We start from the raw sequence: 23,727 nt of genomic DNA, 5'->3' as shown, positions 1-23,727 counted from the left end.
TAATATTTCCTGTGTGAACAAATATGTCGTATGGACAATACATCTAGTAGGATTTCCGATACACAACACGGATAATAACTGCCACTAACAGAAACAGATACTCACAAAAAAGGTAGGTGCATTACACAATTACAAAGATTGGAAACTGAACATTTTCCAGGTGAGCTCTCATAGTACATGATGTGAAAGTTGATTTGGATATGGTGTATTTTGGTTACACGACAATAAACCCTCAACTTTGAGTGTCATATTTATCTGATCTAAATGTCCTAGGAAAAAATTGTGTGATCTGAAGGCTTCAATAAAAACAGGATTATCTAATTATCATCAAACAATAAATCTGAGGACTAATCCCATCATCTTCATTACTTTTAATTAGATAAAATGGTTTATCGATAAGACTGAGGCATCTGAGGAAGGAATTGACACACAGACACATTTTACATGTGACATGACCAGTGAAATGTATGGAAACATTGTTGAACGCAAATTTCTAATTAGACACCATCAAGATTCACATGTATGTTATGCAAAACTGAAACCTGCAAGGTATTGAGGTGTCAACTGGAAAGAATCCTACTAAATTCTGAATAGTTGATTGCACTCTTTTTTGTCATGAAAGAAATTTCTTGTTTCTGGCAAAGGCTAGTACCGTAATTCCTCCACCTTTTCACAAGTCTGCAAGGTGTTTATTCAAGCATATTCTGAAGGCATTATTCTGTGATAAAATTATACATAAAACTGGCCAATTCAACCAACATTCAAATTCATATTCTTTATTCTGATTCAACAAAAGCCAAAAGCAGGAATTCATGTAATATATCTGCATGTTGTCCAACCCATTTTCACTCTTTCTGAATTTTAGAAATGTATGGCAAAAAAAAAAAAGTATTATGATATTTATATAAATACAGATTTGAATGGAGTGCAGGATGTGCATCCAAAATGGTGGGGAAAAAAACATAAAATAAACCACAGAAATAAATCCAAGTCTTAAGAAAAGAGCTTTGAGGATCACTAGCGCAGTCCAATATGATTAGCTGCTCTTATCCCACCTTAATCACATAATACATAGCACACAGATACCATATACTATATACAATCTTCCTAACAATTTCAAATTTTTATCAGGGACATTAATACGAAAACAGGAGTTTGATGACCATTGCTGGAATGATAAATGACCTTGTTCTAAACATGTCAGCCATTCACATAACATGGTGTGAAACATGTGCAGAAATAGAATTTAAGAAACCTGGATTTAAGAAATGTGGACTTAACCATTTTTAGTAAAATTATAATGATAATGAAAGGATTATAATGATCTTTAATGGAATAAACAGAGACTATCAACATACCAGCTTTATTTCTTTATTCTATGTTATCTTTATAGTCATATACAAGTATATATAGTCTTTATGTACTTAATCCATGCATACTTGAACTCATCTTTATTGGACATACAAGTTTTTCAAGACAGTTTCTTTCTGCTAGTAACCTTGAACAGTTTAGTTGCACAGATTTGCACATGAGCCCTGGGCAAAACCATCCAGATACATACTTGTAACTGCACAGCCATTATTAATTACTTGGACTAAACTCATTGAAGTTTATGCATTGCCCAAACAAAAAACTCTTCAGTGTGCTAAAAATTGCTTTTAGCTGACTTAAATACAAAATGTACATGCAATAAAAATGCCTTGTAACAGTCTTCAAGACTGGTTCTTGCACATTATGCAAATAAGTTCCATCTGAATTTCTTTATACAGCATGTTTTCAAAACAGAAAATTCCAACCACAGCAAAGCAGTTTCATCATAACCATCCAGCAAGCATCACCATACAAAATTTAAGCCTACTAAAGAAGATCCAGCTGGAGAGTTAGGGATGAACACTTGCACACATGCCACTGGAATGAACCAAAGACGATCATCATTATCTTTGTGGAGAGTTGACTATTGTAACAACACTGGGTGCCGAGTGTTTCTGTAAAATCATCTCGGAAAAGTCCTCTTTGTAGCTGACGAACACAGCTAGCTGATTCACATTGAATATACCTGGCTTGGGAAAACAGGCAGAGAGTCTGAGCTCAGTTGTCTCCCTTGGTTCTAACCTCTTCTCTTTGACCGTTCCACCGGCCCAGGAGAAGTAGTTACTGTTAATACCAGGTAAGTGATAGAAGGGGCTGCTGGTCATCGGTGAACCCGCCTCTGTCTGTAATCTGTGGACAGAGCAAAAACCACAGCCATCATGGAGTTCTCTGGGTATAAGGTTGACACACAACCATAAAAAAGAAAGTTTCTCTTGTGTCAACTAATACATATTAAACATTGTCACAATACTGCAGTTTTTGTCAAGGATGCTAAAATTTTTACCCCTGATCATTCAAAGATTACAAGAACAGCAAAAGTAGGAAGGGTGGAGGGGGTTGGGGTGGATTGTAGCTACACAGAAGCAAATATACTGCCGCATCAATTTGAACCCATGGTGGATAACGTTGAAGTTCCGATTTATGGCACTGACATCTCTGGCCAGACTTCAGATTCCGAGTTTTCAGACTGAATTTATGTTCAGGCATTTTCAACTGCACTATAAATATTTACTGGTATTATTATCTGAAGATTTCTGTTCCATCTGTTCAACTCACAATAAATATCATTATATTCCCCAAGGGGTTCTAAGTTCATATCTATATTCGATGACATCTGCGGGTACATTTTATAATTATCGGCATTCTGAATAGGCTATGGCTGTAGGGGCATATAATCGAGAACTAACCATCAAAACAGCCATAAAAAAAGAGAAAATAACACAGTGATGTTTCATTCAGCATAATTAGACAGAGCATATTCAAAGCATGATTGACCAAGTCTGTTAAACTCTTTATGCATTTGACATTTTAAAACACTGATAATATCCAATTCCTTGTGTTTCTTTAATCTCACTCCCTCTCCATAAGATGCTACCCACTGCTGCACATACCTTTCTCTCGCCTTGGTTGTATCTATCAGAACATTAACCGCTACACCTGAACAGTTCTGGACAATCATCGTAACTGGTACAAAACACAGCCTGAAACACCGAGAAACACACACATCAGCTACAACATATAACAGGGTACATACAAAGTACAGCATTTGTACAAAACAGGATCTTCACGTTAGGCTACACCAATTTTATTTGTTTCACAGACAGAGTAAATTCTTTTTCAATGTCAGAGGAAAGTATACAAAAAAAAAAATTCTGAAGATCATTTAACCTCGTCAATTTCTCCTGTTGACATTCATGTATTTATTCGGAAAGCCTTGAAAAACAGGAAATCATAAAACATCAAGATCAGACAAAATATAATAATTAATTCTCATTTTTTAATTTTATTCCATTTTTTGTTGTTTTATTCTTGGTTGGAAAGGCATTAGAATATTTGAATTCTATGGTGAGCTTACCATGAGCCATACTGACGGTATCTAGGAACTCTGACATCACATCACCTTTTTTTCCTGATGTTCACCAGAAGGACGGAATTTCTGAGAACATTATTTCAGCAATCTTTTTCTCATGGGTAAAAAAGAGTTATAACAACATTCCGTGTCATGATTAGAGTGGGAAAAACTTCCTGTGATGCCAAAGTTCCTAAACTCTGATTGTGTGGTCCAAAAAGCCCACACTAGAATTCGAATATTTGAATGCATTTAACTCTCTTCAAAGAAATGTAAAAAAAATTGGAAGTATATTTATGCATAGTTCTAAGTGCTCTATTTAGTGATGTTTAATTCGATTTATAGCAGTCTTTTCCTTTAAAAAATAGTTCTGAATGGCTGTTCAGCTGAAGTATGCATTTGTGTTTTATCTGGCACAGATGAAATGAGAGAGGATTAGCGTAATACAGCACTTCACATAGCAGATTTACACACTCTCCCTTGCCTTGATACTTTGACTTAAACGTGACTTACTTGGTCATCCTTACTCACCTGGCACTGCTGATAACCAATCACCTGGCCTTGTTAACTATGACTCATCTGACTTTATTGACTTTTGACTCGTCTGATCTTGTTAATTTTGACTCAATAGGCATTGTTGGCTCCCGTGACACTGTTGACTATGACACGTTGACTTTGATGCATCTGACACTGTTAAGTCACTTAGCAACGCTGACAAGTCCAAGTCTGGCTGTCTAGGACTCCCCAAGCTTTGTTGCCTAGGACTCACCAACCCTCGTTCAATAGAACTCACCAAGCATAGGTGACTAGGACTCACTATACCTGGCTGACTAGGACTCCCTCAGCTTTGCTGACTAGGACTCGCCAAGCCTTGTTGGCCAGGACTCACCAAACCATGTTGACTAGGACTCACCAAGCCTTGTTGGCTAGGACTCACCAAGCCATGTTGACTATGACTCACCAAGCCATGTTGACTAAGACTCACCCAACCTTGTTCGCTAGGACTAACCAAGCTTTGCTGACTAGGACTCACCAAGCCTTGTTGGCTAGGTCTCACCAAGCCATGTTGGCTAGGACTCACCAAGCATAGGTGACTAGAACTCACTAAACCTGGCTGACTAGGACTCCCTCAGCTTTATTGAGTAGGACTCACCAAGCCTTGTTGACTATTACTTATCTGATCATGTATACAATCACTCACCTGGTCTTACTGAAGTCATGCTGTATCTGTGCAGTATGGTCAAAGCTGTAGTGAGTAAGCTGGGTGGTGACTTCAGAGCTGGGTTTGGGGGTTGGGGGTGGCTCCACATCCCGGATCAGCTTGACAGGGGGCAATTCTGGTGTGGTCTACAAAGGAATACAAAGGGGCTCAAATATATATATATATACATATATATATATATATATATATATATATATATATATATATATATATATATAAACATATTCTGGGTTTGTTTCAATTATTATTATTTGGTGTGAATATCTCTTGTACTTTACTTAGAGGCCACTGGAGTGTTTTAATCGTATAAGTGTGCATTATTTGACATAGTGTCTCTACTGACCTTCTGTAATGGGTAAGAGGTTACTGGGTTGTTGATTTTGTCTACCATCACATGGTGCTGCCCAACAAGTGACTGTACCCCACCCTCCGGACTAGACAGGATGGCCTGAAGATAGCAGTGAGCAGCACTGAGCAATCTTATTAACACTGTTTACGCTGAACATACACATTGGAAACATTTGTTCTGAATTTGACTTGAGAATACATATTCCAAAACAAAACATACTCACTTCATTCCAATTATCGAAAAAGTGCAAAACAGTAAATCCTGAATCTCCATTTCATTTTACAAAACAGGTTTCACCTTTTTTGACAAATTAAGACAATACAAAAAGTTGTATGCACTTGATACCAGTGAGCTCTAGACTGAAGGTTTACCTTCCACAGGATGATGAGAGTCAGATCGACCTTGATAGCAGTGTCAAGCTCTCTGAACAGCTCGCTGCTCTGAGGGGTATAGTACGACACAGCAGAACTGGTCTGCAGTACACTGTTCCCCCTATCCGGTGGGAATAAGCGGAAGTAGAAGTCAGAACAGGGTGTGGCCGAACTGTTTATCTGAAATATTAAAAGTAATAAGGCATTTACTGTTTACTCATGGTTAAATGTCACTTTTAATATTATTTTTATCATAATATAAGTGGCAAAGATATCAACTTGATATCAGAACCAAGTTGATGATGGTGAAAAGTATGCATGGTGATGGTGACAAGCATGAATAGTGATGATGACAAGCACGAATGGTGATGGTGACAAGCAGGTATGGTGATGGTGACAAGCAGGTATGGTGATGGTGACAAGCACGAATGATGATGTGACAATCACAAATGATGATGTGACAAGCATGAATGGTGATAGTGACAAGCACGCATGGTGTTGGTGAGAAGCATGAATGGTGTTGGTGAGAAGCATGAATGGTATTGCTGACAAGCATGAATGGTGATGGTGACAAGTAAGCATGGTGATGATGTCAAGCACAAATGGTGACAGTGACAAGCACAAATGGTGACAGTGACAAGCACAAATTTGTTCACTAAACACAGTACATGTACACTGTAGATCAGGGGCCCGTTTTACATAGCAGTCACAAATTATAGGCCCCAAGTGTCTGACCATACACAGAAGGCGGCTTAATTTTCCCACCATAATTTGTCGACCCTTTCAATCACCTGAGCAGTACTCAGGTTCAGAATGCTCTAGGGTAAGTTGACAAAACAAGGTATTGGAGCCGTGGGGGACTGTGATCGTATGAATTGAATAGCACATCGCAGGTGGCTGATACTTCTTACCTCAGAAACTGCCCACCCAGTGTCTTTACACTGACTGTTAATTCCGAAAATATATACTTATTTATTTATTTATTTGATTGGTGTTTTACGCCGTACTCAAGAATATTTCACTTATGTGACGGCGGCCAGCATTACGGTGGGTGGAAACCTACGACCATCCGCAGGTTGCTGACAGACCTTCCCATGTACAACCGGAGAGGAAGCCAGCATGAGCTGGACTTGAACTCACAGCGACCGCATTGGTGAGAGATTCCTGGGTCATAACGCTGCGCTAACCAACTGAGCCACTGAGGCCCCCCGAAAATATATAAAGTCAGTGCAGACTGTACATTTCAACTGGCCCACAATGTGTATGCACACTCGTCAGAGAAGGGGCAGTGAGGGGTCAGTCTTAGTCAACACACATGACAGAAATGTAAGGCCCTTTGCTCAGGCGATTTCCCAACAATAATTAGTCCACTACAGACAATGACCAACCACGCCACAGTTAGCCTATTCCACAACTTAATTTATTCTTTAAGTTTATCTGTTAGAGTCTGTGCAGCAAGCCAACAACACAAGCTTTATTCTACATACCTCATCCTGACCAAATGTCACATTACTGAAGATCACAGGATTCCACTTTAGCTCATCTGTAACAGAAACATATCCTGGTTTATATAAGAATAACCTCAACATCTGGAGGCTTTATTTGAATACATATGTTACTAGAAAGGTATCTTGAAATCTTCGGTGTGAGCAGTTCCTTGTTACATGAACTCATAATGGTGTGGTGGAGTGGGGGTGTGGTGGAATGTGTGTACTGAGTGTACTCAAACGTGACCTTGTCAAATAGAACTAATGCAAGATGTTCACTCCAAGCATGTTCTGAGAAATTATTTTGTGCAGACAAAGTACATTAGTCATCAAAGTCAAAATAAAAGGTGCATAAATTTCACTGAAAATTGCCTTTCAATATACAGAGTAAAACCTACCTTCCTCTGCTGGGCTACATCTAACTCCTCGTAAACAAAGGTGCACCGTTTCTTTGTTTTTCACGCTAATATCTGAAACAGCAAAGCATTCATTTATAAACCAGTTTGGACAAAAAGCCATTCACAGTTATACTCAAGGTTTTTTAAAACAGCCAATTACCACATACAAGGAACCCCACATCCTAACACTTTCTATGGCATTTGTTTTTATGGGTAGAGCAAAGTGGAGTGCTCATCAAGATTAGACAATTCAGTGACAAACTTTACCATAAGAGACAAGCAGATATATACAACAAATTGGTGGAAGATAAGTGGCTTTCAGTGAATGTAAAACACGTCATAAACTGCTTAAACCCTGGCCCCATTTGATCAGTGAGGCACAGGGAATCTGATCAGTGAGGCACAGGGAATCTGATCAGTGAGACACAGGGAATCTGATCAGTGAGACACAGGGAATCTGATCAGTGAGACACAGGGAATCTGATCAGTGAGGCACAGGGAATCTGATCAGTGAGACACAGGGAATCTGATCAGTGAGACACAGGGAATCTGATCAGTGAGGCACAGGGAATCTGATCAGTGAGGCACAGGGAATCTGATCAGTGAGACACAGGGAATCTATCACTCACTGTTCAAAGAGTGCACGGAACCTGTAACTTGTGTCTCCTAGCAACTGAATGACATTTGAAAAAAACATTTTATCAAAACAAGTTCTAATCACTGCGAACCTTTCCCCTTACCTGTCTGATGTGTTGTACTAAGATGTTGTACCATCCAGGAGGAGCTGGCACAAGTCACCTGACATATTTGTAATTCACCTAGAGGGGCATACGTGGCCTGTGAAATGTAAATTAAAAAAAAACAACAGATTTTGACTTTAGTCATTTACGGTAAATATCACATACATAGAGCATCAAGGATAGAACATCCCCTTTGTGCGAGCTGTCCACAGTTGGACAAAGAAAGTATTTTTTTCTGGTTGGATTTTTGACCATCTATTCAGAAATAGTAAGAATATATCTTCATACACACAAATGTAAATTACATGTACATATTCAAGTGCTTCCTAAGAATTTTGTCAATTGCTAACTGAAACTGTAACCCAGGACATCAATCAAAGCCCAAAACATAAATAATATAGGATAACACATATCAAGAATTCAACATATTTAACTGTATATGTGAATATGTTATTAGATACTGCTTTCAGAAGAAGGCATTATGATGATTTTTTCTCTCATCTTTTCCCTGAACATATCCACATGTAGGACACCTCAGTGAAAGCCATGTTTAATACTCTCACCAGATTCTCCAGCGCACATGATATGAGGCAGACATTTGATTGGTCAGCTGACGGCTCTCGCAGATGCGCATTGGCCCGCTGCGCCATTGCTTGGACACTCAATGACTCGGAAGTATAGAGGACAGCAGTGTGGCGCAAAATTCTATGCCTACAACAGTTTATAAAAACATCTTTACTTATTGAAGGTAACTCAATCAATTAACAGTGAAACTGTTCTTCCTCACAGCCTTCACACACTGAACAGTATACAGAAAAAAAGAGGATTTACTTCTGCATAACATCAAACACAAGTTAATGTTTTAACCTAGGTCTACAAGCAACACATTTTACTTTTTGTACAAATAAATTTACACAGTGAGACCTCATGTACAAAAAGAAAAGAAAGAAAAACGCTGCAAGAAAAAAAGCTGTGACAGCCTTAGCACTGTCCCAACCAACTTAAGAGACATGGCAACAGGGAGATAACCAAACTACCTTGTCTCTAAAGTTTCTGAAATTTCTCTTCTCGTAGATGGCTTTTTCAGCCAAATCCACAGTTGAAAAGAGACAAATAAAAGAAAGTTTCTATGTACCTGTACTTTGTTATCAAAGCAAACAATCACATGACAGTGCAGTGTAATGCTTTATAAAGTAAAACCACTATGAACTGTGGAAGAACAATCACGGGAGAGACAGGGGTTCACAGAAGTCGTCTGGACGAGTATTCGGTCCATGGATTGAATAAAAAAATCAATAACTGGTTATATTTATTTAATTCGCCGTTATTTTTTGAAAGAAGTATTAAAAATTTTACATAAACTCAATCTGAACATATCGAAATATCGAAGTTCAGTGAAGCAACCTGTTTGCTTAACAAGTTATCTCCCTTTTTATGGAAATCTTCATTACCCACTGCGCTGATTAGATTTAAGAAGGCAATTTTTGGAAGTGGATGGGGCATATGAAATCAAACATGACACATAGTAATCTTCTTTGGTCTCTGTCAAATCGGTCCTCATGAATAATTTGACCTACTTTAGTTTTCGATCGTTCTGTTTTCGACATTAGCATATAGTAGCGCGCGTGACTGCATTTCAGCACACACAATCTGACTGGTTTCCTCCCCAATGAAGCCAGGTGGCCTTAATATCTTCAGCTCCTTTCAAGGAGGGCACACAGTTTCGTTTTTAGGACTCTGGAGTTCAATAAATGGATAATAGCAGTGAAATTAAAACCTTCTCGCCAGATATAAAAATTTACTCCGACATCGATTTGCTACATGTATAAAAGTGTGTGTTTTCTTCAAAGATTGAATATAGAGAATTGTGTCAGACAGACTTAGCCACTCAGGCTGAGGAGATCCAGCCGTATTCATTGTGGAAAAAATGATAATTCATTGACACCTAAAGACTCAGTGTATTTAATCTCTCTAACTATGTAGCCCCTCTATTTAAAGTTAATACTCCATTGGGTAAATCACTACTTGTGGGTCTCATTACTTTTTATTCTGATCATCATTGATGGCTGATTTTCATGGTAAATTTCATGTGATATGAAAGTACTTTGTCAGTAAGTCAAATCAGACTTTGTTTCGAATTGCTTTTGTTGACTGAAATCTTTGTTTATTTTGACAAGTAAGGACAATATTTCAAGAGAATTTAGATAATTCACAGAGATTAGTTTCTAGTATATATGTAAGGTGTTGCATGATGTTTGATTTTCTCAAATGTTTTAGTTTTCTTTCAATTATTTTGGACATTTCCTTTTGAAGAATGAAAACCACATATTCCAGATGCCATAAATGCATGACTATTCTGTCTTGATTCATGACTACTGAATATTTTTTAAAGGTAATGTCAAGACCAGTTGTTAGTGTGAGTTTCAGTCAATCTAGACTGATGCTCGAGATTGTAAAGCTTTCTGAACAGGTCTTCACACTTCACTTCACTGGACTGGTATCCTGAAATACATGTAACAATAACTACAATGTATGCCTATTATCAGTTCGCTGTATCAACTAGGGGGCCATCTTGTGTTCATACATAGGCAGTGATAAGTACTTTAATCAATGAAGTATAGTAACATACAAAAAATATTCCATTTTAGTATCTCAAACGGTCGGTTGAAACAAAAAAAAATTTCAATTTCAGTTGAAAGAGACACTCAATTTCGCCTAGAAAGTGGTGGTCGGTACATGGAAAAATGACCCCTGCATCCTCTTATCTTAAGTATCAAACCAGGGTGGTACTACGATTTTTCACTTCAAGTTGTTAAACAGGACCTGTCACCCATATCTGCAAGGCAGCCATAATATCCCCTTGACAAATGCAGTGAGAAACTTACGCGTATAAACAAATTTGATGAAGACAGGACACACATGCATGCACAACTTCACCTTAATACATTAAGCACTTAAAACATTTACTTTAATGGTACAAAAACAAAAGAGACTTGAAAGTTGTGAATTTCGCACTTTATGATAGGTAATAAAATCCGCGCACAACATAGGAAGATTGCCTTCATCCTCAACCTCTTAATATCTGCATGAAATGTTTCTTGAGATACCATCCTTAACATTGATTCCACTCCATACCTTGTTTTTGCTGAACTCTCTACTGGCTCATAGTAAAACAGGAAGTCCACCTCATGTACTCCGCCTACTGACGCCCCTCGTATCCACATGGGCAGCACAATGGTACTCCCTGGAAGAAGAGTTCCATTTGGCAAAGGTATGTCTGATACTCTGCCCACACAGTTCTGTTCCATGACGGCACAGCCAGCTGAATTGTTTGAAACCTCGCTGGATCTATTGACATACTCATACACAGTTCTACTGTCCTGCAACTCACACTTGGAATGCTGGCCGAAGGTAAAGAATTCAGGGTTGCTACAGGCAACAGAAAGTTTGTGCATGGAACAAGATCCACAGTTGGACACCTCTAATGATGTCTGTCGTACCTCCCCACAGAGTAGAGTCTCTGGGAAATCACAGAAGTGAACCTGAAAAAAGATTTATTTATTTAAGTGCTTCATTTATTTCTTTATCATTATTTGAAGAAGCTAGACAAATCAAGGTCCAACAAGCTTTACAAATCTGAAATTGCGCTCTGGAATATTTTTTACTTAATTTGTGACTGTGGTCAAAGAAATAGATAAAAAGTCAGATCAAGCTATACCAAAATAACTTTCCCTTCCCTTTCACTGAAGCAAAAATTCTACCCTTCCATTCAAAGAACAAAGGCAACCCCAATACATGTTATCCATCTAAAGAGAAAGATGTCATGCTCAGTAAATGAAACATGGATGACAGCAACCATACTGGGTTACATACAATTGTGAAAATCAATCCCAATCAATCCTTCACTGACCTCAAGATACCATACAAGTATGAACCTGATAGTTGGATATATCCTATTCACAAGGAGATCTTTGATCTTTGACAGACACACAGACAGATGGACACATAATGTAGAGCATTCTCATGTTCCCTCTCCACATTCATGGCGGGGACAAGTATTTCCCCTGTAAGTCATTTCTGCCAATATTTACCTGAAGATGTGGCATCCTGGGCTGTATGACAAGGTCCAGCCTCCTATCAGGCCCGTACACCTTGCTTGTCTTCTCCTCCTTGCTGGCGTTCAGCCGCGGGCCTTGCACCTCTAACCTCTGCTTACCTCTTACAGACACCCCACTGATAAAGCTGGGCTTGGCATTGAGGGGTTCCACTCCAGGGACTGAGACATTGGGCCCCTGGGAGCTGGTGCCCAGGTTATATGCTAGGGCTACCACCCTTAGTTCCCCAGTCTGCTGGGGGGTCAAGGACAGGTGGATCTGAGGTAACGGCAAAAAACATACAATTTTGTCAATTTGTATTTGTTTAATAATGATCTTCCCATCAAGACATTAGGTTGTATAAACACACAACACGCTGGTTACCTCTTCCTAGCTTACCTTCCACACTAACCACTCCTTACATTCATTAACCTGGAACAGTCCGTCGCTGTCGTCCACGTGTCACAGCTGTACATGACGAAATACTGGTTTCCCAAGATTTTAAAATAATTCTGTATTCATATCATCACATCATGCCGGAATAATAAAAGCCGTAAGGTTGTAATAAACACAAATGCATTACGACGCATTATGGTGCTCTTCCCAAAATCAGGACAATCTATTTTCACAATTGTTGCATATAGTTCCTTCTCCTCTTTATTAAACACCAACCAAAGTTAAGACTTACAATCAAGTTGTCTATTGCCCTTTTAATGGCATACATGATCTTGGTTTCAATCTGAACGATCCGCAGGTTTATCTTTTTCCAGGTGAGGCCGAGGGTGGTTGACTCAAATCCAAAATTGCGGTTACAGACGTTTGGCTTGTTATTATGTTATGGTTTTTACTATTCATGAAAGAATAGTAAAATATCACATAGGTGATGTGTCAAGTCAGAATCATTGTAGGATTAAAGGAAACATGTTTTTGTAGCATACAGCTTTCACATGTTGAGGACAGCATACTCCAAAAGACCGAGTTCCAGGTTAGTGAATGGAAGAGTACAGATCTGTATTTCTGAAAGCTAAGCTGGGAAGAATGAAACATATCTCAGATATACATGCTTGAATAACCTATATGTATATTGTGGTAGGACAATGTGTGGACAAAAAGACAAAATAGTTTGATTTGACGGAAACTCAAGCATACTTTTGATAAGTTGCTTTTAGCGGTACATCCATTCCAATTTCAACAGATTATAAGCTCTATTTCATGTCATTACAACTGTCCGAAGACTATCGACAAATGGAAACTGGAAAGTGTTCATATACTATCTACTCTCAACCTGCGAGGTGTCCTGATTGTAAGTGTCCTCCATATATGTTAGGACAATGCAATTGCCAAGGCAGTTAAGAACAGTCTGGAAATTATATATAATTAAACCATAACAAGACTCACAGATTTGTATTCATTGCCCTGTAAGATAACCTCTGGAATGACTTGTGTGGTGATGATCTCGTCAGAAATTTTGTTCTGCAACAGGTATTTATTTTAAATTAGTGTAACGATATCAATTGGTTTGCAATTACAGACAGGTAACCATATTCACCGGCCATATTCTGCTAAATATCGACCTTAAATGTCACACTAGTGACTCGCATTTTCAGTGATACACAATCTCAGACAGATTCAACCTTTTTGGTTAAGAAATGTGTCTACTATTTATCTATCAGGAGCTTAACTCTTAACTCAAGAATTTGTTACATTTGTACCTGTAGACAGGTTTATGGATGAAGCGAACTATAAAGGTGCAGGAAACCACCATCTTTTACCAGAAACCTAACAAACCTCCTTGCATATTAAAATATGCACACTAATCAGAAAGAGCTGGATTTGAACATGCAACCTCACTGGTCAAACACGAAGAGCTGTCTCAAAGAAGTATTTAGTTCCCTCAACCAGCCTTATGCTGTTAAGTAAGCTGGACAGTGTCAAGTATGCTGGACTGTGCCAAGTACACTGGACCCTGTCAAATATGGCAGATTGCCAAGTAAGCTTGAAAGTGTCAAGTAAGCTGGACTGTGCCAAGTATGGTGGGAAGTGTCAAGTATGTTAGACAGTGTCAAGTACAGTACAGTACAGTACAGCTCAGGCTAAAAGTCAATTATTTACTGCTCGTAGCACGCTACAAGGTACTGATTAATGCTCTACTGATCCTCTACTGAGCTGTGTAGGAGGCACGCAGGATTTTTGGACGAAAATGAAATATATTTGTCCACTTTTTAACTGTTTTTTATGGGAGACGAAGAATGAGCTAGTTTTAGCGGTCATGGTGATCCATTACGTATCTCGCATGGACCCACTCGTAAATCATTACCACTTTGTGATCAAAACACAAATATCAGATATTTTACTTCTGTTTCTTGTATTGCATTAGCCCTTCAAAAGCCTTTTAAATCATTCTTACAAACAACTAGATTTTCCGCTGTCAACTTTCCACAGTCAGCATGTACTCATAACAAGGCTCAGCCATGTGTGTTATCAGTCACAAAACATGTATCGCTCACTCTACAGACGCTCTACAAACTCTCTACAAGACCTCTAGGAACGCGCTAATCTCCTGCCTGGTTTTGACTTTTAGCCTGACTGTACTGTATGCTGCACATTCAACAGCAAATGTAGGTTGTAAAATATTTTAGATGCCAACATTTAGGTTTTTCTGGTAAGATCTTCACAAAGTGGCCCTATAAGATGAAGGAATCAATCAAAAAAGGGCCAAATGTGTCATCTGAAAAATGATACACTTCAGGTGAAATACAGTATGCTGGACTGTGTTTACTATGCTGGACTGTGTCTACTATGCTGGATTGTGGACAGTGTCTACTATGCTGGATTGTGCCTGCTACACTGGATTGTGCATACTATGCTGGACTGTGTCTACTATGCTGGATTGTGCCTACTACACTTGATTGTGCCTACTATGCTGGACAGTGTCCACTATGCTGGATTGTGCCTACTATGCTGGATTGTGCCTTCTATGCTGGATTGTGCCTACTATGCTGGATTGTGTCCACTATGCTGGATTGTGTCTACTATGCTAGACAGTGTTTACTATGCTTCTATCTTATTTCTAAGCTGAACAAGTAAGCATGTATGCTGATGTGGCCACAATTTCAATTGACAGCAAACTCTAGATAATTTAAACCAGTGTTTCCTGAAGTTTTCAGTGAGCTAACTTGTATAAACATATGTAAACACGACATATATTTCCTTCATTTGAGATGACAACAGAGCTTATGTGAACAGATGGGAGAAACCAAACTAAACCTGCTCAATTATGAACAAATGGCAGGTATCATCTGACCATTCAGCTTACCTTGACACACTCTATTTCATTGGTGATAACCTGTGGTTTATCCTGACCAAAGAACTCTCCTGACATTGAAGGTGCAAAACTCCATAGCAACAGGATATCACTGAGCACCAGAGTTATCTTGAGTGGATTCTGAAGATGGATTTCTATTGTGATGGGCTCTGGAAAGAAAAAGAAAAGAAATAGCAACAATTCAAACTTCATATGAAAAGTATAAACGGAAACTGGCCCCAAAAAGTTGACTGAAGGTTGACCGTCAAGCTGACGGAAATGTAATGTGAGAATTTTCTTGATGTGTGACAAAATCTACTTCAGTAGTTTGGGAGATCAAGGATGGTAATGGAATATTTGAATGTCAGGTCAGCAACTCACTCACTTTCAAAATTTTCACAAGATATAAGATGAAAATGTTTTTTTTTTTATTGTTATTTAACTTTGGAATTTTTAACTTTATATAATGGTGATCAGTTTTATGGATGGACAAAAGTGGCATGTCTGGAGTAAACCATCACCCATCAGCACGTCCCTGACAAACTTCCGGACTTAAACCTCCAGCTAAACATTAGTCATCGGCCTGATAGTCACAGCAAGCAACCGCTTTACTTTATTTATTTATTTGTTTGGTGCTTTACACTGTACTCAAGAATATTTAACTTATACAATGGTGGCCACCATTATTGGAGTGGAAACTGAGCAGGGAAAACTGACGGCCATCCACCGGTTGGTGACAGACACCAGTGATTTAACTATGCAAGACAGCAAGGGACCCTATGAAGGAGATTAAACATTTAAATCCACAACTAAGATCAGCATAACTTTAAAGAAGACTATAGACTATCACAATTTGTTGACCTTTCCAACCAGCTGAGAAGCTGGAAAGTTGAGAAAACAGGGTCAGGGCCTGTAGGGGAATCTGATCAGAGAAGTTGAATAGTGTACTGTGGGTGGTTGATGGCTCTCACCTATACGACTACAAACAATATAAAAAATCGGCATGTGTCAACTGGCCATGTACATGGATACACGCTCGCCAGTGAAGGGGTGGCGTAGGCTTTGAGAGGTCAGTCTGAGTCAACACGTCAGGCCAAAATGTAGGCCCCTTTGCTGAGGTGATTTCCTGAGCCACATTCTCTTTTGTGAACTATCATTGTTCACTATGGGCAATGACTGATGCAAAACTGTTTAACAGCCTATTACACAATTTAATTTATTATATAAGCTCATCTGAAAGAGAATGTGCAGAAAACCAACAACACATGTGCAAGTACAACAAAAATTTAGTGAGACACTAAATTTCTACAAAGCCCATGGTGGTTCTTGACACTGCGTGAGCTGATGCCACGTGAGGTGAAATTAGCTGTCTGTTAGCTGTAATCCGATCAACTCGCCATAATCGGTCCAACTCAAGTCCAACTTTTTTTAGTAGGTTGAACACTGCATTGTTAAAAACGAGCCACTGTGCTTCTCTGCCTTCAAATACAGAATTTCAACTCAGCATAAATGTTTCTTCTTGTACGAAAATCTATTTTCACCCACTTTGTTTGCATCAAAACATAGATACGTCTTCGAACCTTAAAAATGGAGGCATTCAGGATCTAACAATACCATTCTTTGTGGGGAAATTTTGGAAGTAAAGGGTCAATCTAAAACTGACAGAGTATTCAAATATAAACAGCCGAGTTGTACTCATATGCAAATCGCAACTTCACCCAGCTCTGGGTATAGCCTTTAACATTCCAACATTGTTTGTAGGACCAGTCAACTACAGCAAAGACCCGAAATGACCACGTGTTTTGGTGATTGTTTTGAATTCTACCCGTGGTAAAAAGATTACATGGAAGTGTTGTGAATATCTTTGCAACACACCTATACCAGCATATGAATTCATGATGGCTTTACTGAAATGGTATAGTAACAAAATCAAACCCAAAAGTCCAACTTAAAATCCACTAGCTCTTCACTAGGCATGTGACGGTATATAAAATTTTGAGCCTCCATCTGCTAGTCTAGACTTGGCGGGAGATTTCACAATTGTGTTAACTTTTCCAAGGGGCGTTTCAATGAAAATACGTTCATCAAATGTCAATGTTGAATTCTGTAAGCTGTCAGTTAACTGTTAGACTGACACAGTGAATTCCCCAAAAATGTGAATAGGAATAGATTTAGCCTTGCATTAACACAATGTTTACAATTGTTGCAATATTAAGCTGGTAATGGGCATCCAAGCACAATGTACAATCCATACATGATCAGTTTATGATGGCCATTTCATCAAGCCAGGAATGTCTTCTCGTCTACATATATGGGCTCAGTGCAAATGTACTGATGTACAGACATGGCAATCAGCTCTTACAATAATGCAAGGATCAAGTTTGAACATGTGTTAGTTTAGGAAACCTTGTCCCGAGAATGTTTACGTGGATAACTCATGGTTTCCAAAATGAAACGGCAGGAACACACACCACTTCAAAAATGGGATGACAAAATACCACTTGTGTGAGGCTTGGAAAATTTCCCCCTGTCTTTTATGGGAGCTTATTGACAGATACTTGCCAGTCAGGTCCTTATCACTGAAATACATTTGCATGCTGATTTGTTACATTTATTTATGGGACTTGAACAGACGACACTGTTCCCCGTACAATGCATTCATTGATACAGTGTAACTGACAGCTGGAAAAGCGGTCGTTAGATTGCAAGTTTGACGAGACCATGCTCTGAGACAGTTTCGGAATTTATAGGTTTGTCAACAACTGTGGCTTGATACTTTCTTCATTTTAATTCATGTGCACTGCATTCCCGTGGCGAAGTTTGTCTTGCCATAGTGTGAGGGGAGAAAACAATCACCAACCCACCACTGCTGCACCATTTTAAGTTTTGGTCATTTGAAGTAAAAGCAGCAAATTTCACAGTCTGGCACACAGATGTGGCTTGAGGCCTGCTGGTCAAACAGTTCAACAAATTACGGTATGTTAAAAAAAAAAAGTCAGTTCAACTAACCTCCTACATATCCAATAGGGCTGTATTTGTTGTCTGTTTTCTGGGTAAAACACTGGGTAGTAGGTCTGAATGTGATGGGAAGTGAGCCCTGATTAGCAGCTGTCACAGCTGCCTCCTCAAGCTCCATCCACTGGGAAGTATCACTAGCATCATAGTCAAAATACACGCTACTCGCTGGAGCTTTGTTACCTTAACAAATAAAGCACAGAGTATTACTCACCTTCAACATATACAAGTTGCACCTATTCATTTATCGCCTCATTCCTATACAGGTAACATTTGATTAGGTGATACTACCACCTGATGTTCTAATACCTTGGGAGAAAGCAGCATGTAGTTTAAAATATGCCAGATGCAAAGATACATTTATATCAAAACATTCTTACATTTTTTTAAAGTTTCACGTTACTTGTCAACATATTTTTTGAAGACTCCACTGTAAATCAGCTGGATGAATTATTGTACCTGATTCAGCAAATTTACTTACCATATTTGACAGCAGGTGGTCGACAAACAAGGACTTTAGTAAAGTTGCTATCTACTACAGGTAAGGGTAGCTCAGGTAAAGGACAGGTAAACAAACTGTTCTCACCCAGGTTCTGACTCAGTAATTGCTAAAGAATTGACAAAGACAAAAACAAGACATGACTCACACATATATACAGTATATACACATACACACACCTGTAAACATTAAGACAAGGTGTACCAAGAAGCGAGTAGACACTCATATGAATTATTTGCTGACTTATTTTATGGAAGCACCACTTAATGACTCAGTAAGAGGACACTGCTGACTTACTTCATACACAAATATTCTCTTCAACTTCACTACATGTACATGTATCTTAGACACTCTGCTGACTTATTTTATGAACAGACACCCCAATGGTCTGTCTTACAGACACTTGGTTGGTTTACTTCATAAATTTATCTCTTTATCTGATTGGTGTTTTATGCTGTATTCAAGAATATTTCTTTTACATGTTGGGGGGTCAGCATTATAGTAGGAGGAAACTGGGCAGCGCCCGTGGGGGGACGAAAAAACAGACTGCTGTCAGCCATGCCCACTTATGGCTGTAGAAGTGGACAGAATGGGCTGGACTTGAACTCACCACAACAGTATTGGTGAGATGCTGTTGGGTTATTGTGATGCGCTCACCACTAGGCCGCGAAGCGTTTACAAATAAACACTCTCTTGACTATCTTTATAAACAGATGCTAAGCTGACTTATCTTACAGACACTCTACTGACTTACTTTATGATCAGTCTCCTGACTTACTATCACCAGTAAGTCCACTGCTGACCTACCTTGTACACAAATAGATATTCCCTTAGAAAAGCACTCTGCTGAGGCCCAGTCTGCTTGCTGTCCGGGGACAACAAGTGCTTGAAGGCAGCCACTGCATTCTCTAACTGTTTCAGGTTGAACAGCTGCCGGCCCAGAGTGAAGTTGATGTGATCCTAAGTCAAGGTAAAGAGGGGTAGCACTAATGACTTCAGACTTCATTATCTAGGCCTTTTTCCACCCCCTCAACATAGAAGAACATTGCTAATACTGCCTCAAGACTGACTTTGTTTCTCAAAGTACTGCACATTCCCCATAATAATACAAACGTGTTTATTTACTCCCATATTCATATTAACACCTTTATTTATTCCCATATTTACATGTTAGTGATCCTTTTATGCAATTCTATATTTTTACTCATCCATTCAGTTATTTTTGGTTTACAAGAATATTTCATATACTTCACAACTTTAAGATTTGTGTTGAAAATAGACCACTCATGGTTTTGAGCCAGTGACTTCAGAGTCGGGAACCTCATGGGCAGCACTACATGACCAATCAGCCAAAAGTGAAAGCCTCACCTCAGCCAGGCACCAGTTCTTTCCCTTGTACACTTGTAATGCCTGGGAGTACGACCTGAGGGCATGCTTTCTCTACAACACACACCACACACATATTATTAGATTTATTTATTTGATTGGTGTTTTATGCCATACTCTAGAATATTTCACTTATTTTCACTCAATGACTACTTATGGGTAACATTACTGACATAGTACTTGTGCATTACAAGGCAGAACAATGGCCATTCAGCTTGGGTTCCTGGGTCGGCATTGCCCAGGAAATGGTACACTACACTGTTTGTACCTGAATAAACAATGTGCAGTGGTTATAGAAACCTGTCTTACCTGGCCTGACTTGCTGAACCTGTGACCAGCAAGAATCATGTGGAATGCATACTTCCTCACCATGGGCGGCTTCATGTTCATAAAACAGTGGGCTGCTTGTTCTAACAGGAGGGCACTCCTCAAGTCAGAGTCCTGCACAAAGAAAACTATTTCTTTGTACTATTTCTAAACACACAATTGTGTAGTCACACACAAAAGTGGGTCGCCTGCTTTAACAGGAAGGCACTCAAGTCAGTCCTGCACACAAAACACACAAACATGTAGGTCACATACAAAAGTGGGTCGCCTGCTTTAACAGGAGGGCACTCAAGTCAGAATCCTGCACACAAAAACACACAAACATGTAGGTCCCATACAAAAATGGGCCATCTGTTCAAACAGGAGGGCACTCAAGTCAGAATCCTGCACACAAAAACACACAAACATGTAGGTCCCATACAAAAATGGGCCATCTGTTCAAACAGGAGGGCACTCAAGTCAGAATCCTGCACACAAAAACACACAAATGTGTAGGTCACATACAAAAATGGGCCATCTGTTCAAACAGGAGGGCACTCAAGTCAGAATCCTGCACACAAAAACACACAACCATGTAGGTCACATACAAAAATGGGCCATCTGTTCGAACAGGAGGGCACTCAAGTCAGAATCCTGCACACAAAACACACAAACATGTAGGTCACATACAAAAATGGGCCATCTATTTTAAGATCTAAAGATGAACATTCAAAGGTGAAACAGGTTTTTATTTATGTATTTATCTGATTGATGTGTTACACTGTACTCAAGAATATTTCACTTACATGTATATGACGCCACCCAGCATTATGGCGGGAAGAAATGAAAATAGTTTTCCAGCAACTTTCACAAATAGTATATACTGAATAACATGAAAATATACAAAAGAACTAGTGTACCTGACATTGTCCTTCAGTACAGATGAAACATGAATCGTATGTATACATGGCCAGCCAATACTTACCTCGCTGGTCATCTTGATAAATTGCATGGCTGCTTCACAGTACATGCCGCGACTCTTCAGGCACTCAGAGCTCACCAGAGTAGCACGTGTGGCCAGCGTTGGGTTCCTGAAGGAAAGGTTTACAGCACTTTTTGAGTAACAAGTAAAATCCTACACAACCACATGTCATGGCAAGTGCTTGAAGTTTCTGAAATCAACATACATCACGAAACCAAGATTATAGATAATTAATTAAATCATGATGAAATTACAAGAAACCTATTAACACATACAAAGTGTAAACAATAAAAATACTCAACAAATTTCCGTAGCCCCAAATTCAAAGCTGGCCTCGATTAATAGTATGATTTCTTCAGCTTATGCTCTGGCCACAAAGTATATTTATTTGCTCATGAATAATACTGGACAATACTCTAGAGCAATCCACACACACCTATGTGACAGCTTATGGGTGTATTAGAGTACCCTAAAGCAGGTCTCACACACAGCCAGACTGAAGAACCTATGTTTAAACTCGCAGTTTAATTGGTAATGGTACTGTAAGCAAACCACAGACTGGCCGCTATATACATTATGATATATTCATATACCAGACAAAAGTCGCAGGTTGTAGTATAACATGCCCCCCCACACCCATCTTTCCTCCTCCCCCCTCCCCCCTCCCCCAATAAAAGAAATCACAAGACTGGTGTTAGCACTAGAGTTAGCCAACTACCCATCCAGCTGTTCAAATGGAAGGGTGAAGTAGAAAAATAGTGCTATTCTGCACTCTACTTTTAAAATGGGCCATCCTGCTCTGAACAAGCCAATCTCAGAATGGGAACACTTGCTTACTTGCAGGAGGTGAGGTATGTTGTTATGGCTGACTCCATGTAGTGATGAGGATACTGCTTCTGACTGAACATGCCCTGCATGAAGATCGCCAGGCATGCCATCTCCTGTACCAACACAAGCACACAACAGCTTCAGCTTGTCACATGTACACTGCCCCAATACCAGCTAAATGTGATTCACAATTAGCCCACAGAATAATTAGTGCATTAAAATGATTGGCTATTGATTCATGCCTAATGAAGATTGAGTAGGCTGCACTATATGACTGGGAAAGCTGTTTCCAGTGATGGAAGTGGTTTTTCATCTAACTCCAGAACTTCCTCTTTCATTAATCAATATCCCTATAAATTCACTCTTGTGTGAGTTTCACAGCACCATTTGGATAGTATATATCTGGCAACACACTTCATCACAATTATTCCAGAGTAATCTCCCTTAGAATATGTAAGAGGACAGATTCGTTTGACTGATTTGGGCAACAAATGCCTGCTTGAAGGTCAACACAAAAACCTGTACATCAATGAATGTATTAACTCCATCCTCCATATGCACAATCCAGAAATTCCACACAGGCCTACAGGTGCAAGGGTATGATGAACATTTTCATAAAGGGGCAATACCACAGAGTCTAAGGAAACACAGATTTGGCAGTATGGCTACCAAACTACAATTTGATAAATTAGGTACAAAAGGCATGCATTTTTTAATTTGAAATAAGTGCTAATCAAATTAAATTTACAGAATATAATTTTTCTCTAGAGTCCAAAATGTAACCGCTCAGAAAATATTCACTTCACCAAGGTGTAATTTATCACATTAAAATGGTAATATAGTTTGCTAAAATTCGTGATGCTGGTCTCTGAACAATTCCTTATTAGGTTATCACAGTTCATGAGCTCTGCTGTACATGGACATAGCATCCATAATTAGATTCCCCAAACATGATGTAAACTTGTCGGCACCTTTGGATTTCTCTGATTTTGACTGTATTTCTGGGCCTGGTTTCACAAAACTTCGTTAGTTTTTTACCTAATACAACCTTCACTTCTTGAAGTGTTTGACTCGAGAACACTCAAGGTTTTGTCGAGAAAGTGCAGGCCGTGCATCTCTAAATACTAATTTATCAGTAAAATCAAAACACAGGTGTAGAGTACGTGTGTAGTACGGTATACATAAGATCACAGAAAAGCTACACAAGTACACTACAGATACATATTGATTTTACCGATAAATGTGCATTCAGATATGTTAGGCCTACACTTACTGGCCTTATATATATGTCATTACTGCCCACTCCT

The 23,727-nt window shown here is 39.1% G+C and overlaps 1 protein-coding gene across 1 annotated transcript in view; it reads right to left on the bottom strand.

The window, feature by feature from the left end:
* Positions 1-202: 202 nt before the first annotated feature.
* The window catches only part of LOC135475867 (trafficking protein particle complex subunit 8-like), a 34,605-nt gene continuing 11,080 nt past the window's right edge, over positions 203-23,727 (bottom strand). Inside the window, 20 exon segments of the mRNA XM_064755814.1 lie at positions 203-2,220; positions 2,982-3,071; positions 4,641-4,786; positions 5,005-5,109; positions 5,382-5,561; positions 6,869-6,924; positions 7,267-7,338; positions 8,007-8,103; positions 8,570-8,717; positions 11,142-11,548; positions 12,098-12,379; positions 13,499-13,573; positions 15,417-15,574; positions 18,414-18,602; positions 18,901-19,027; positions 19,726-19,878; positions 20,287-20,358; positions 20,614-20,745; positions 21,596-21,701; positions 22,430-22,533. Of these exon segments, the coding sequence (XP_064611884.1) occupies positions 1,935-2,220; positions 2,982-3,071; positions 4,641-4,786; positions 5,005-5,109; positions 5,382-5,561; positions 6,869-6,924; positions 7,267-7,338; positions 8,007-8,103; positions 8,570-8,717; positions 11,142-11,548; positions 12,098-12,379; positions 13,499-13,573; positions 15,417-15,574; positions 18,414-18,602; positions 18,901-19,027; positions 19,726-19,878; positions 20,287-20,358; positions 20,614-20,745; positions 21,596-21,701; positions 22,430-22,533 (2,985 nt within the window). The 3' untranslated portion in view covers positions 203-1,934.

Source organism: Liolophura sinensis, chromosome 9 (genome assembly GCF_032854445.1).
Source record: "Liolophura sinensis isolate JHLJ2023 chromosome 9, CUHK_Ljap_v2, whole genome shotgun sequence".
Classification (NCBI taxonomy): domain Eukaryota; kingdom Metazoa; phylum Mollusca; class Polyplacophora; order Chitonida; family Chitonidae; genus Liolophura; species Liolophura sinensis.
This window is presented reverse-complemented; position numbering and strand designations above follow the sequence as displayed.